This window comes from Choloepus didactylus, chromosome 22 (assembly GCF_015220235.1).
Source record: "Choloepus didactylus isolate mChoDid1 chromosome 22, mChoDid1.pri, whole genome shotgun sequence".
Lineage (NCBI taxonomy): Eukaryota > Metazoa > Chordata > Mammalia > Pilosa > Megalonychidae > Choloepus > Choloepus didactylus.
This window is the reverse complement of record NC_051328.1, coordinates 2,393,285-2,408,651: the sequence shown is the minus strand read 5'-3', so window position 1 is coordinate 2,408,651 and position 15,367 is coordinate 2,393,285. Positions and strand designations below refer to the sequence as shown.

Genomic DNA, 15,367 nt, shown 5'->3' with positions numbered 1-15,367 from the left:
ATGACTTTACCAGAACCTTATCTCACCTGGGGGTAGGGCATTTACCCAATTCCAGGCCCTCTAACCTTCCTATCTCATCCAAGTCGGAGGCCGGAGGAGGGGGCAACTAAGAAACTTGTGAAGGTCAAAGCCCAGGGAAACAGGCCCAGCACTTAAGTATAATAAGAGTGGATTTTAGATGAACATGTTTCAATTTAGACTCTAAGGAGGAGTTGTTAGGGAATCCCAAAGATAACAGGGAAGACAAAAACAAGAATACCAGAGGAATCTGAAGCCTCTGGCACATACAGTTACAGCAAACTTTAGACAGAGTCCACCTACTAACCAGACTAACATAAAACCACAGTTCCTTTTATATCCTATCCAGTTTTCAACAGAATATTACAAGGCAAAAAAGAAAAAAAAAAAAATCTTGAAAAGACAAAGCAAACATCAGACTCAGATTTTGGAATTATCAGGGAATTTAAAATAACTAGGATTAATATGCTAAGGGCTTTATTGGAAAAAATAGACAACATGCAAGAACACATGTAAGTAAAGAGATGAAAACTATGAAAAATAAAAAGGACATGTCAGAAATCAAAAGCACTGTAACAGATATGAAGAATGCCTTTGATAATCTCATAAGTAGACTGGATACAGGTGAGGAAAGAATCTGTGAGCTTGAAGATAACTCAACAGAAACCTCCCATACTGAAGTGCAAAGAGAAATAATAAATGAAAGAAACAGAATGGAACATCCAAGAATTGTAGAATAATTTCAGAGGGTGAGACATACATGTGAGTGAAGTACCAAAAGAAGCAAAGAGAACAGAGCAGAATATTTGATATAATAAATGGCACAGATTTTTGAAAATTAATGACAAACACTAAACCACAGATCTGGAATGCTCAGAGAACACTAAGCAGGATAAATATCCAAAAAAAACCTATACTTAGGCCTCTTGAGAGAAGCCAGAGGAAAAAAAACACCCCCCTATCAAGGAACAGGGATAAGAATTACAGCAGACTTCTTGTCAAAAACCATACAAACAAAATGAGAGTGGAGTGAAAGAAAATAAAACCACCAAGCTAGAATTCTATATCCAGCAAAATTATTTTTCAAAAATGAAGTAGGAAAAAAAAGAAGGAAAAATAAAGGACTTCCCAGACAAAAACAGAAAATTCATTGCCAACAGCTCTGCCCTGCAAAAAATATTAAAAGAAGTTCTTCAGGGAGAAGGAAAATGACATTGTTTAGAAACTTAGATCTACATAAAGAAAGGGAAGAGCATTGGAGAAAGAATAAGTTAAAGTAAAATCTTTTCTTTTTTTATTTTTAGTTGATGTAAAAGATAACTCTTGTTTAAAGTAATAACAGCGATAGTGTATTGGGTAATTATAGTATATGGATAAATGAAATGAATGACAGCAAAGTCATAAGGGATGGGAAAAAGGAATTGAAATTACTTTTTTATTAAAATTGTTCCTTTCCTGGAAATCATGATCAAGAGTCTTCCTTTACCACCAGCTTTGTGTGATGACCTCTTTCAGTGAAATAGTAGTGGGCTTAAACTTAATACATTGTTTCTTCAAAAGGTAAACCATGACTTTGCAACATTTCCAAATTTTTAGAGAACTAAAGAAATGAAGGTTAAATAAGGTACTATAGTAAGCATAAGGCAGAAAGAAACTTTTAAGAACAAATCTATAAGTATGAACAAGGAAAAAAGACACAAAAGCAAGAGAATAAATAGAAATTGCTTAGAGAATGAAAATTGACACAATTTTAGGGACATAAGAATCATTTGTAATGTATGTGTTGTCTTAGGCTGGGGGCTGTGCATATAAACAAACTCCACAGTGATAGTGAGTTGTTCTATAAAGATTTATTATTATTATTCAAAAAATATTTACAAGCTATAATAAATACAAGCTAGAGTATAAGCTCACAGAGTCCAGTGAGTATTCTGATCCCTTGACATCTTTAATATGAATCATATTTTCAGGTTGATTCTGAGGGTTTCAGAAAACAATCATAGAAATCTGTCTTGAGGAATCTGAGAGGGGATGGCAGCACGGCCTCAGATGGAAAGCGAGAGACAGTTTAAGGCAATGCAAAAGAATTTATAAAGATGGATGTGTCAATGCTAATAAAAAGCTGTGTTTGGGCAGAGCAGACTTGAGTGGATAGGAAAGGGAAAGAAATGTAAAGGAGCAGAAAGTGAGAAGTTAAGGTTTAAAAGAATTTGCTCACTGACCGTCACAACTTTAGTCATGTCCTCTAGGAAGAAGGTACATGTGAAAGAGATGACTTTGCTAAAGGGAAGAAGTGTAAGGTATTTTTGTTTTGTGTTTAGTATCTATTGATAGCCAAGTAATTGCTTCCAGGTGTCTCCAAGTTGAATAACATGTGACAGCTTCCTAGTATAATGAAAATTTACTTAAAAATCACATGTCACTAAAAAATAACCTGTCTTGCAATTTGGGAAGAAAAAAACCCCTCTCACATTTGGTTGCAAAGTAACTATGTGTCTTTATCCCTGTCTGAAAACTAAGAAATTTCACTCCCGTGTGCTTTTTGTCACCACTAAAAAAGATAGCTTATAGCAAAGTGGCATGGCCCATTGATTACTGGTTTGCCTCTTGGAGAGTTGTAGATCTCTAGCATGAAATGTGAAGTACACTAAGGGATAAGCCAAGCTTTTCCATTTAACTCACTCATACCACATTGTCCACTTTGAAACCAGAGTTTATCTCTTTTAATCCAGAGCATGACAACTGAAACATAATTGCACATAACCTCAGAAAACTGTACCTTCCTAATGCAACTCTGTAAAGGAGCATTGACTATTAAATTGGAACGCCACAGGCAATAACAGCTTGGATTGCTGTGGATTGCTTTTCTTTTTCTCTCTTCATTATTTTTGACATGCCTGTTATCATTCCTTCATTGGACACCTGTGTGCATCAAGCTATAGAAAAGCAGATATGAAACTTGGGGGGAGAGGAGGGAAATATGGGGAGTTAATAGCTTTAGGATACAGAGTTTATGTTTGGGTTGATAAAGTTTTGGTAATGGATGGTAATGGATGAATGTATTAATGCCACTGGTTGATATACTTAATAACAGTTAATATGGAAAATTCTGTGTGTCTCCATGTATGTGTGAATACCCACATTTTTTAGGATGCCCATCAACCAATAAATGGATAAACAATTTGCAGAATATACATATGATGGAATATTATTCAGCCTTAAGAAGGAACAAAGTACTAATACATGCGACAACTTGGGTGAACCTTGATAACATTATGCTAAGTGAAAGAAGCCAGACACAAAATGTCACATATTTTTTTATTCCTTTTATATGATATATCCAGAAGAGGCAAATTCAAAGGACAGAAAGCAGATTAGTATTTGCCAGGTGATAAGGAGGAGGAATTGTAAAGGATTACTTACTGGGTACAAGGTGTTTTTCTGGGGTGATAAAAATTTTGAAACTAGAGAAGGGTGTAGTTGCACAATATTACGAATATACTATATGCCAATGAATTCTACATTTTAAAATGATTAACTGTATATTACGTGAATTTCACCTTGATTTTTGTAAAAATTAAAAGTATGACAGCTATGCCTTACTAAATATAGAATATAAATAGAATTCTGAAGTTGAAAATTATCATAGCTGAATATATACTAGAAACTCAACAACAGATTTAAGCTGGCCAAGGATCAGCAAACTTGAATATAAATCTATTGAAATTATCCAGTCTGAGTTTAGAAAGAAAAAAATGAATAAAAATGAACAGAGCCTCAGCAACCAGTAGGGCACCACAGGCAAACCAGCTTACACATAATGGAAATATCCGAAGGAGGAGAGAGAAAAGGGAAGAACAGATATTTCAAGGAATAATTATTTAAAACCTCCCAAATATGATTTTTTTAAAAACCATTATTCTGCACATCTAAGAAGCTCAGTATAGCTCCAAGTAAGATAAACTCCAAGATACATCATAAGCAAATTGTTGAAAGACAAGGAAAGCAATGAGAGAAAAGCAACTCATCTTTTATAAGGGATACTCAATAAGATTAACTGTTAATTTTGTATCAGAAACCAAGGATACCAGAAGGCAGTGGGATAACTTACTCCAAGTGGTGAATAAAAAACAGTCAACCAAGAATTCTATATCCAGTCAAACTGTTCTTCAAAAATTAAGGAGAATTTCAGAAATTACCAGAACAAAATTGGGCAAGAATTCATCACTGGTAGACCTGCCTACAAGAAATATTAAAGGGAGTCCTTTGGGCTAAACTGAAAGGACACTAGACATAATTCATATCCACACAAAGAGCACCAGTAAATCTAACTATAGGTAATATAAAAGAAGGTATAAATATATATTTTAGTGTGTACCTCTTCTATCTGATTTTAAAGACTACTGCATGAAGCAATATTTATAAAACTGTTTTATGGGCTGGTAATGTACAAAGGTGTAATTTGCATGACAGTAGAAAAGGGGGGAGGGATGGCTGAGCCATAATAGCACAAAGTTTTTGTATTGTATTGAAATTAAGTTGTTATTAACATGATGAAGATTGCTTTTAAAATGCTAATTGTAATCCCCAGATCAGCCATTATGAAAATAACTCAAAAACATCTAGTGAAACAACAGAGGAATTAAAATGATATACCAGAAAATATTTTAAAAAAAGAAAACAGCAATCAAGAAACAGAAGAGCAAGAAGACATAACATATGTAGAAGACAACAAATAGACATAAATCCTACCTTATCAATAACTACATTAAATTTAAATGGATTAAATACTCCAATTAATAGGCGAGATTGGAAGAATATGTAAAAGATATATGATCCAACTATTTGCTGCCTACAAGAGACACAGTTTAGAGTTATAAAAACTATTAAGGTGAAAGTAAAAGGATGATTGCTAGGTGAATTATAACTCAGTAAAGTTCTGTTTTTTAAGTGTCAATTAGAGATTTAATTTTGGTTTTTTATCCTTAAAGAATCAGTTCTAATATATTTTTAACATTTTATCATTTTAACATTGGACAAGAACAATATATTCAAAGATTTCTTTTTGTTTTTTAAATATATCTAGCTGGACAGCTCAGCCAGTCAGCACATTTAGCTCTCCAACTACCATACAGTGTACTTGGTTTAGGTCGAAGTGCAAATTTTCTTGATCATCTATTTGTTGGTATTCCCCGTCCATCTGGAGAGAAGGTGAGTAAAAACTGCTTTTGTTTACAATTAATCTGTTTTTTAATATTCAGTTTTTTTAAGAGAATTTTTAAAATTGTCAGTGACCTAAGCTTATCTTATAGAGAACCCATCCTGATTTGAACATATAGTATATCTTTCCACCACCTCTCCCATAAACCTCACAACTTCCTGTCCCTCTTTCCTTCATTTTATCCTTATCACTTTCACCATCTAACATGCTATATATTTCACTTTTTCTAACTTGATGTTAGTTCTAAGCAGCATTTGCACATAGAACTTTGAACAGTACTTGCTAAATAAGAGTGTTCAATAAATATTTCATGAATGAATGAGTGAATGAATCTATGAGAAGCAAATATAATCCTTCCATGGAAAGATCAGAAAATTTTTGTCATCAAATGACACAGGACCTCTATTTTGGACTTAATGTGAATATGTAAATTTGGTTTAATCCATACCTAAAATTTCAGTTTCTCAATTGAGCTTTTTCATTTATTTATTTTGAATAATAATGACATGTTTTTGAAATATACTGGATTTTTAATGTCATTAAATTCTTTTTCCAGTCTATACGAAAACAAGAGTGGACTGCAATCATTCCAAATTCCCAGCTAATTGTCATTCCATACCCCCATAATGTTCCTCGAAGGTAATGTCCTTATTTGAACTGAATTTGGTAAAGATACTGTCAACTGTGAATCACAGATGCGCTTAAAGTCTTTTAAAAACTCTCTTAATCCTACTGTGTTCCCGTATGAATGCCATCACTTAATTTGCTTATAGCTAACTTTAAATGACTAAGCATGCCTACACAAAAGGTCCCTGACATTTTTCAGGAAGAGCAAATTAAATCCTATTAGAAAAGAGATTTATACATATGCTGGTTAAATAAACTGGTCTTGAGTTTACTAGTTATAAATTCTAAAATTACAGGTTGCTAAATTTTAAATAAATACTGATCTTTTTCATAAAGTCTTCGAAGAATGATTATATATCCCACAGTGGTTGGCACAAATTTTGGAGTCAAACAGATCTAGGCTAGAAACTTAGTTCCGCTGCTGACTGAGATTGGGAGCTAGTCCATTATCCTCTCTGAGTCTCAATTTCTGCATCTGTAGAATGGTAGGTAGAATACCTACCTTATAAGGCTATTTTGAGGATTAAATGTAGTTAACAGAGTGCCCAGCATATGGTAAGTTTTCAGGAAACGGTAGCCATTTTTATACTTATTAGCAGAGTATATACAGCATTTAACTCTAAATCCCCAACTTTGTTCATTTTTCTTTAAATTACTAGATTGAGTCTATTCTTTTTAAAGTAGGTGATGAAGGTATTTACTAACATTTAAACTTCATTGGGAAAAATAATAACTTAAGTCCAGTCTATCATTAGGGGAAAATAACCAAAGAGAAATGGTATAATTTTATATGAATATGTAACCTAAGGGGTCTGCTTGTTATATTTCTCCTCAAAGTACAGGCTTGTTTTTAATTAAATTTTTAGATGTATTCATTGGTGCTAGAGCCAGCTTGGGCCAGATCACAAGCTGATTATGCATTCTTTCTTAACAGCTCTGTGTTCAGTTAAGTCATATTGGTAGCTTAAAATCAGTCATGGTAGGTATATTTACACATGAAGATTGGCAAATTCCACAAATCACGGCTCCCCACCCCCCACCCTCCCCAGAGAGCTAGTTTACCAGCACCACTGAGTGTGTGTCATGGTAGACTTGTGCACTTTAGAACCAAGTTTCTTAAGAAAACTTTATTATACCATTATGCTTAAAATGAGGTAACATCAATAGAAAGTTATACTCCTGGTTGAGACTTTTTAAAATGATCCTATATTGTGTGTTTATGTTCATTTTCTGTAAAAGAAATTTAAAACTGGACCATAAGTAGGAAATAAATTATGGTGCTTCTGTACAGTGCAGTACCATGACAGGTTCATGTGCACTGCCACGGACATGGAACAGACTGTTAAGACAGTGTGGTGCCAGAAAAAAACCAAAATGCAAAAGAATATTATAATAAGTGGCCATTTGTATTTCTAAAAGTTTAGAAACATTTTTTAGTCTAAAAATGTTATATATGCATAAGCTTAAATATGTATAAAATCTCTCTCAAAGGATACACAAAAAACTAGAATGACTACGTCTGAGTAGGAAAATGAGGATTGACCTTTTGTTCTACTTGATTTTTTTTTAACCAAAATGCCTATATTCTTGTTTTTTAAATTTATTTTAAAAGTACCAAAAAATAACTAAATAACCTACGAAAGACTTTTTTTTAAGTATGAGTAAGGTACTGAGATAATTAACTATTTGTTTTCTTAAAGTTTTCTTATTCTGAATTTCTGAAAAATTCTATAATCTCAAATTTTTTTTTGTTTCTCTTATTCTCTCTGAAGAAATGTTTTCAAATTTATGTACATAATAATAGAACAAATTGATTTTAATGTAAGGTTTATTTTGAGATTTATTGATAGAGGCTAAGCTACTTACTATTCATCAGAACAATCTTACTTTTTATTAAACTTTTAAAATGAAAATATATCCATTATCTCTTTTCAGGGAGAACAAAAAGCTCTGTATGTAACCACCTGCAGTGTAGGTGATACAGACCTCAATTTTAGACTGTGAAGGTTTTCCATGTGCTGTTTTATATGAACTGTTTCAGAGGAAAGAGCTAGTTCTATTTATGCTGAAGACCTCTAGTTTTTATATTGCCGTTAACAATGAAAAACAAAAGTGATTTTGTAATAGGCCTCTAAAATGCATTGTAGTAATGTAAATCCTCCAACATGACACAGAAATGGGAGAGGTTTTGCACAAGCCGTCTATCTACACCTGGCTATGTAGTTGTTTTAGATGGTCAGTTCAAGGTTTTAAACTTAGCAAGTCAATCAAGATGTTAAAAAAGGTTTCTAAGATTGTCCAAAGAACCTTGATAGGTTTACTTAGGAGTAATTGTCACAAGATCAAACTTGAAAAAAGAAAAATATGAAAGTGTTACATAAAAAATTGTATACCATTTCAGTTCTCTGAGTAAAATCTGAACTCTGCAGGATCTTTGATAGTCTTAGCACTATCTAAATTTAATTGCTTTTGTTTTAATTTATAATGAATGGATAGATGGGTAAATGAATTAATGAATGAATTGATTGATTCTTTCATTAATAAACTTTTTTGTTTTCTGGTGTCACTAGAAGTTTGTCATTTTTAAGTTAAAATTTCTAATTTTAATTCTTCTGTTTTCATCTACAGCTGGAGTGCCAAACTGTATCTTACACCAAGTAACATTGTTCTGCTCACTGCTATAGCTCTCATTGGTGTCTGTGTTTTCATCTTGGCAATAATTGGCATTTTACATTGGCAGGAAAAGGTTTGTTCAATTAAATGAAACTTTAACTTTGGATAATTTAGTATAGTACTGTATTACTCTTGAAAATGCTATATTTAAGTTTAACTTTTCACGTAACTAACATTTCCTGAGTTTTCAAATTCTGTCCAGAATGTCATCTTATTGATGATAATTTCTGTTGTCCCCTGAAGTCACTAATGTCTCTTAAATGTTCATACAAGCCACAGGAGAAGACTATTTAAAAAGTTTGATGTTGTATGTAGTGATCACCCCAAAATTACCAGCTATATAGAAAGACTTAATTAGAAACAATTTCATCATGGCTTGAAAAATAGTATTTTTTAAATGAGTCTGTGTTCATTTCTACTGACAGAGCCATAGATATTCTTTTTCCAGGAATAACAACTATCTCATTTTATAGATAAAGAAATTAGAGCACAAAGAAGTAACATGATTTTCTCAGGGTTGGTGGGGGAGGGGGGCAAATAACAACTAAAGTGATAACCATCATTTCCATCTGTCATATTTTTTGCATTAAACTAAATTGACATGTTCTTCAGTAAAATACCATAAATAATAATTATAAACAAAACTCCCAAAATTTTTTATACAATGTTTAAGTGAAGTAAAAAAGGCTAATTTCTATTTGTATAAGAATATATATTAAGTCCAAACTAGTAGGTTCCAAGAGTACCTCCAAAAAGGCTTCTTTTTGTCACAAAAGAAGTGTTTCCTTTTTTGCACCTTTTCTCTTTGGATTGTTATCCCCATCATATTCATTTTCTTTTAACTGAAATTACCATTTATTTTATCTTAGCTACTCTTTTGACTTAAGAAAAAAAACTTGTTAATTGTTCTGATAATTGTTCATAGGTTTGTCTCAAAAAATAATCACTACTTTAAATATCAAAAATGGTAACAAAGTTTCATATTCAGTTAACATTAAGATTGCAACTTAGGAGGTAAGATCAAGGGTGACCCTACGTACTTTCATCCAGAAGGATAAGAATGTAGTCTGAAATATTACATAGCTCTAAACCTATGAAGGAAAGGAAATTAATTTCATTAATTTATCAGGGGATCTGATTACAGCATAAACACTGGGCACTTACACAGTGTTCACACTTACATAATGATACAGTAGCTGAAGATTCTGAAGATAAGCATATATTTGACTGTGACACATGAAGTTCTCTCCCTTGTGTACAGTGTCTCTCACCTCTTTGGCCACTCCTCTTTCTCCTACTCTGGCTGTTATACCATTTTCTAAATGCAAGTATTATTCCATAGTGTCTGTCCTAGGCCTCCTTCTTCCTACACTTTCCCAGCCAATTTCATATAAAATCATGGCTTCAACTATTACCTCAAATTACTCCAGTCCTCATCTCTCTCCAGAGCTGTCTTCGCCCATTTCCAGTTGTCTCCATGACAATTCCACCTAGATCACTTACAGGCACCTCAAAACCAGTATTCTAAAGCTTTGTCTCTCACTCCTTTCCTACCTACAAAATTTTATCAGTTGCCCTATTGATTCTACCTCCATAAAAAGTCTCCGCAGCTAACTCCACTTCTGCATTCCTACCACCGCTGCTTTAGTTCAGCCCCCTGGTACATCCTACCTGGTCTGCCTGATTCCATTCACTCCCCTTTCTACTCCGTTTATCACATTACTGCCATATTACTCATCATTAAGTTTAGCCTTAATAATGTCACTTTCCTGCTCAAATGTCACACTGCTGTCAAATCCCTGCCTAATATGGCTAAACCCTTTAGGCTGTCCTTCACATACCTCCAATGTGACTGTACAATATACCTTCCCAACCTCATTTCTTACCACCTCCCTTCACATACTCCGTGCTCCGCTCTACTTCCCATGACTGCTTATGCTGTACCCCCAGTTTGGACTGAATGCTCCTCTTACCTGCCATTTCCAAACACCCTTTGTTTTCAAAGTTTTTACTTTCCTCACTTCAACCTAGAAGCAAATCTCTCTCTCAGAATACTGGTAACATTTTTCACTATTTTATCTTGAAATATAGTTATTAAATGTTTTATTTCTTTTCAGACTAGGTTTTCAGTTCCTTCAGAGTTTGACTTTTTTTTTTAATCCCTCAAAATACCAAGCACAGTATCTTATTGGGAGTAAAGGGTCAATAAATATCTGTTAAATCAATAAGTTAACCCCAAAATAATTAATGTACTTTAATATAATTAATTTAGATTGTTTTATTAGCATCAGTGTTAAAAATGGAAAAGAAAATGCAATAGTTGATTCCATCCTCATAGAATCGAGTGTTTACTCCTACTTACAAATAAATAATAAATATAACAAGTGTAGTATCTAAGGAATATTTCTTGTTGGTTTTAAAATTCCATTAGTAGATCATTAAATATAAAATAGCTAGTATAAACTACAAAAATATTTCATGAGATTATTGCTATTATAAAATCACACCTATTATCTACTAATTGCTGAAGGCTTTTTTTGTTTTAACTTCTTTATATTTGAGAAATTAGTCTTTTCTTGACATTTTCCTATCATTTATAAACTAGTGTAAAATTCTTTTTCAGAAAGCAGATGATAGAGAAAAACGACAAGAAGCCCATCGGTTTCATTTTGATGCTATGTGACTTGCCTTTAATATTACATAATGGAACTGCTATTCATTTGATTAACTGAAATACTAAATTCTGGCTTATAGAAGAAAATGAGATTGTTTTGGATATTATTTATAAATGATGCATCCTTTGGTAATTATTGGAAAGTTTTCAAATAAATACGGTCTGAAAGTGTTGCAAGATCTTTTTTTTTAAAGCACTTTGTACGGTATTTTTGGGTTCTTTATTGAATAGTGCTTGTACATTTTTGTTCCTTTGTGGAATGTGTTGCATGTACTCAGGTGTTTATGTATTTATAATCTTATTAAAATGATGATGGAAAAACATATGTAAATAAAAATATTTAAATGAGTGGATTTTTTGTGTTCCACTTGAATTGGTCTGCTTCTTATTCTAATGATACAAATTATACTTTTGTGACTGTTATCAGAAAAAGTTATGAAACATTAACATTCCTCATAGCAGATCAGGGGTCTCTCGCTGATTGGCATACAGTATAGTGGCTGAGTATTCTGGCTTTGAAATTGCAGTCCAGTAGTCTTGCCTTAAACTCCTGGTTCCACCACCTGTTAGCCGTCTGAACTTGGCAAATTGTTTAACCATGTTAAGCCTCAATTTTTTCATTTATACAAAGGGGCTAATATGTTACCTACTCACTTGTCTTACTGTAAAATTAAATGGGATGACATATGATAAAGCACTTAGCTTAGTCTCTAGCATATACAACTCAGTACTTAGTAGTCATCATTACTATTTTTAGAGATTTTTTTTTAGAGACTTCTATAATTATCAAAATATAGAGAGGCAATAGAATGTTGTTTTCAGGCTTGAGGGAATCATATTCTTTGAAAACCCTAAATTCTTGATGGTTGACATCTTATATAAAGATTACTTGCTCACATTAACTAAAAATTATATTATAGTACACATCAAGAACTCATATGCCCTAAAAATTGTCATTTGAACACTGATCCTCATCATATGGTAATGAAGAGCATTTGATTTCTTGAAAGGAAAGTGCTGTACATAGCATCTGGGAATGCAAATCTTCAATCATTTCTCTTCTCAAAGGCTTGGAGGACGCTATAATTTACATTCAGATTTTAATGCAAATTTTGTATTCTGGATTTCACATCAGAAAGTTACTTTAAAAAGACAAGTCTAAGATTGGGAAAAGTTTATTTATCAATGGTAATAATTTTCTAATATACAAATGGAAATGTGATGGTTATAAAACAATCTTCTCTGAAAATAATTTTGTTTGTTCATCATGTTATTTTTTTCCTTCACAATTCACTGAGAATGGCATGTGTTTTAATGTTTTTCTTTGTATATAAGCATGTTAAAATGTCCTCTTAATAAATATTCTTTATTGAAATATTTTGGGGAGTTTTTTAATAATTATCTTGGAACACGAAGAGGCCTTAGAGATTGAGATCTAAATCACTCATCTGGACTTGAGACAGAGGTAAGGTGACTGGCCCGCTGTCTCTTAATTAAGACAAGTCGTGGGCAAGATGGAGCTCTCCTGACTAAATACGCAGTTAAATTCACTAAAATAGTTATCAATCCACAACAGTGTGCCAAGTACTATTCCACACTATCTCTATAAACAACTGGGCTTAGTACATATAAATTAATAAAAATGAGCTTTAAAACTCCCTCAATGTTGTAGGCAAATAAAATGTTAATGGCAATTAATAGTACAACCAGTGGCATTACTACTATATTTCTCTATGTTCTTGATACTAAACTCCAAATGCAATATTAATGTCTTTATTAAGGGGCAGCAGGAAAAAATGCATCACAATGTTGAGAATCAGTGACAAAGACCTTTCCATTAGTTTTTTTTTCATCATTATCTCTTTATTTTTTCTTTTTTGTAACTGTGGGAACATAAACTATCCCATCCCAACCCCTCCCTAATATACCATTCAGTTGAATTAATCACATTCACAATATTGTAGTACCCTCACCAACTTCCATTACTAAAACTTTCATACTTTCACAAAAAGAAATAACTACACCCATTATGCATTAACTCTCCATTCCTAATAACTAACCTGTACTCTAGTTTCTGTCTCTCAGAGCTTGCATATTTTTCAACATTTTCTTTGTAGTTACCATAGGGCTTAAATTTAACATCTTAAATCTGTAACAGTGTCATTTGCTTTGATACCAGCTTAACTTCAATAGTGTATCCCTTGGGCCTCCCACCTTTATTGTCACAAATTACATGTTTGTACATTAGGAGTCAAAAAACACTGATTTGTCATTACACATTTACATTTGCCTTTTAGATCCTGTAGGAAGTAAAAAGTGGAGTTAGTTAAAAAACCAAAACTACAATACTGACATTTCTATTTCCCATGTCACTATCCTACCAGACATCTTTAATTCTTCATTTTGCTTCAATCTATTGTCTGTTGTCTTCCTTTCAACTGCAGAACTCTATTTGACATCCCTTATAGGGCATGTCTATTGGTGTTGAACTTCCTCTGCTTTTGTTGACCCGGGAATGTCATAATATCTCCCTCATTTTTGAAAGCATTTTTGCCATATATAGAATTCTTGGTTCACAGTGTTTTGTTTTCAGCACTTTAAATATGTCTTCCCAATGCCGTCTTGCCGCCATGGTTTCTGATGCTAAACTGGTATTTAATCTTATTGAGGCTCCCTTATATGTGACATGTTGCTTCTCTCTAGCATCTTTGAGAATTCTCTCTATATTGTTAGTATTCAACAGTTTGAGTACATGGCATGTTGTGGATCTATTTGGGCTTATCCTGTTTGGAGTTCGTTGAGTGTCTTGGGTATGAATATTTATGTCTTTTGTTAAATTTGAGATGTTTCAACCATTATTTCTATGATTATTCTCTCTGCCCCTTTCTTCTCCTGGGGCTCCCACAATGCATGTATTGGTACACTTGATAGTGCCCTACAAGTTCCTTAGGCTCTCTTCGCTTTTATGTTTCTTTCTGCTCCTCAGCCTGAGTGGTTTTAATCACCTTATCTTCAGGTTCTCTGATGCCTTCTTTTGCCTGCTTCAATTTACTATAGAACCCCTCTAGGGAATTTTTAATTTCTGTTCTGTTTGGTTCCTTTCCATCTCTCTTTTGAGAGTCGTTGTGTTCATCTGTTATTTTCCTGATTTCCTTTAGTGTTTTGTCCATACTTTCCTTCAGCTCTTTCAGCATATTTAGGACCATTTTTTTAGACTGTGTGTGGAATGTTCCACGTATGATCCCCCTCATTGATGGTTTATCATGGCTTAATCTTCTCCTTTACCTCAGCCATTGCTTCCTGTTTCCTTGTGTATTTTGTATTCTTTTGTTGCATTCTGGAAATTCTCATATTGAGCTTGTATCCAGCTAGTGTTAAGACAGAGCTTTCTTTGAATTCCAGGAGCAGAACTTCCCTTCTTTCTTCTACCACACATGGCAGTGCTTCAGGTTGTGGGTCCCATGGTGGAGATGACAGAGGGTAGGGGCCCTGTTGAACCTGGGGGGTTGACAGGAGATGATCCCATGGTTGCAGTGGGCCATGGAAAGTGAACCATGCAAAAAAGAGCTACATTAATTTTTTCTTTATTCAATTTTATCGAGATATATTCACACATACCATACAATCATCCACAGCATAAATCAGTTGTTCACAGTACCACTATATAGTTGTGCATTCATCACCACAATCAATTTTTGAACCTTTTCATTACCACACACAAAAAAGAATAAGAATAAAAGTTAAACTAAAAAAGAACACCCAAAACATCCCATAACCCCCCATCTCTCCCTATTCATTTACTTTTTGTCCTCATTTTTCTATTCATCTGTCTATACATTGTACAAAGAGAGTGGGAGCCACAGAGTTTTCACAATCACACAGTCACACAGTATACGCTATATAGTTATACCATCATCTTCAAGAATAAAGGCTACTGGGATGCAGTTCAACAGTTTCAGGTATTTCTTTCTAAATATTCCAATACACTAAAAACTAAAAATGGATATCTATATAATGCATAAGAATAACCTCCAAAATAACCTCTCAACTATATTTGAGATCTCTCAGCCACTGAAACTTTATTTTGTTTCATTTCTCTTTCCACTTTTGGTCAAACAATGCTTTCTCAGTCCCATGATGCAGGGCCAAGCTCA

General features: G+C 33.4%; 1 protein-coding gene and 1 long non-coding RNA gene across 2 annotated transcripts in view; one reads left to right on the top strand and one right to left on the bottom strand.

Moving 5' to 3' along the window:
- The window catches only part of ITFG1 (integrin alpha FG-GAP repeat containing 1), a 336,928-nt gene extending 325,362 nt beyond the window's left edge, over nt 1-11,566 (top strand). Inside the window, exons 15-18 of the mRNA XM_037815500.1 lie at nt 5,105-5,229; nt 5,796-5,878; nt 8,495-8,612; nt 11,163-11,566. Coding sequence (XP_037671428.1) covers nt 5,105-5,229; nt 5,796-5,878; nt 8,495-8,612; nt 11,163-11,222 — 386 coding nt within the window. The 3' untranslated portion in view covers nt 11,223-11,566. The remainder of the gene's footprint in view (nt 1-5,104; nt 5,230-5,795; nt 5,879-8,494; nt 8,613-11,162) is intronic.
- LOC119518406 overlaps nt 1-15,367 on the bottom strand; it is an 84,926-nt gene that overhangs the window by 16,306 nt on the left and 53,253 nt on the right. The gene's annotated exons all lie outside the window — the stretch shown is intronic.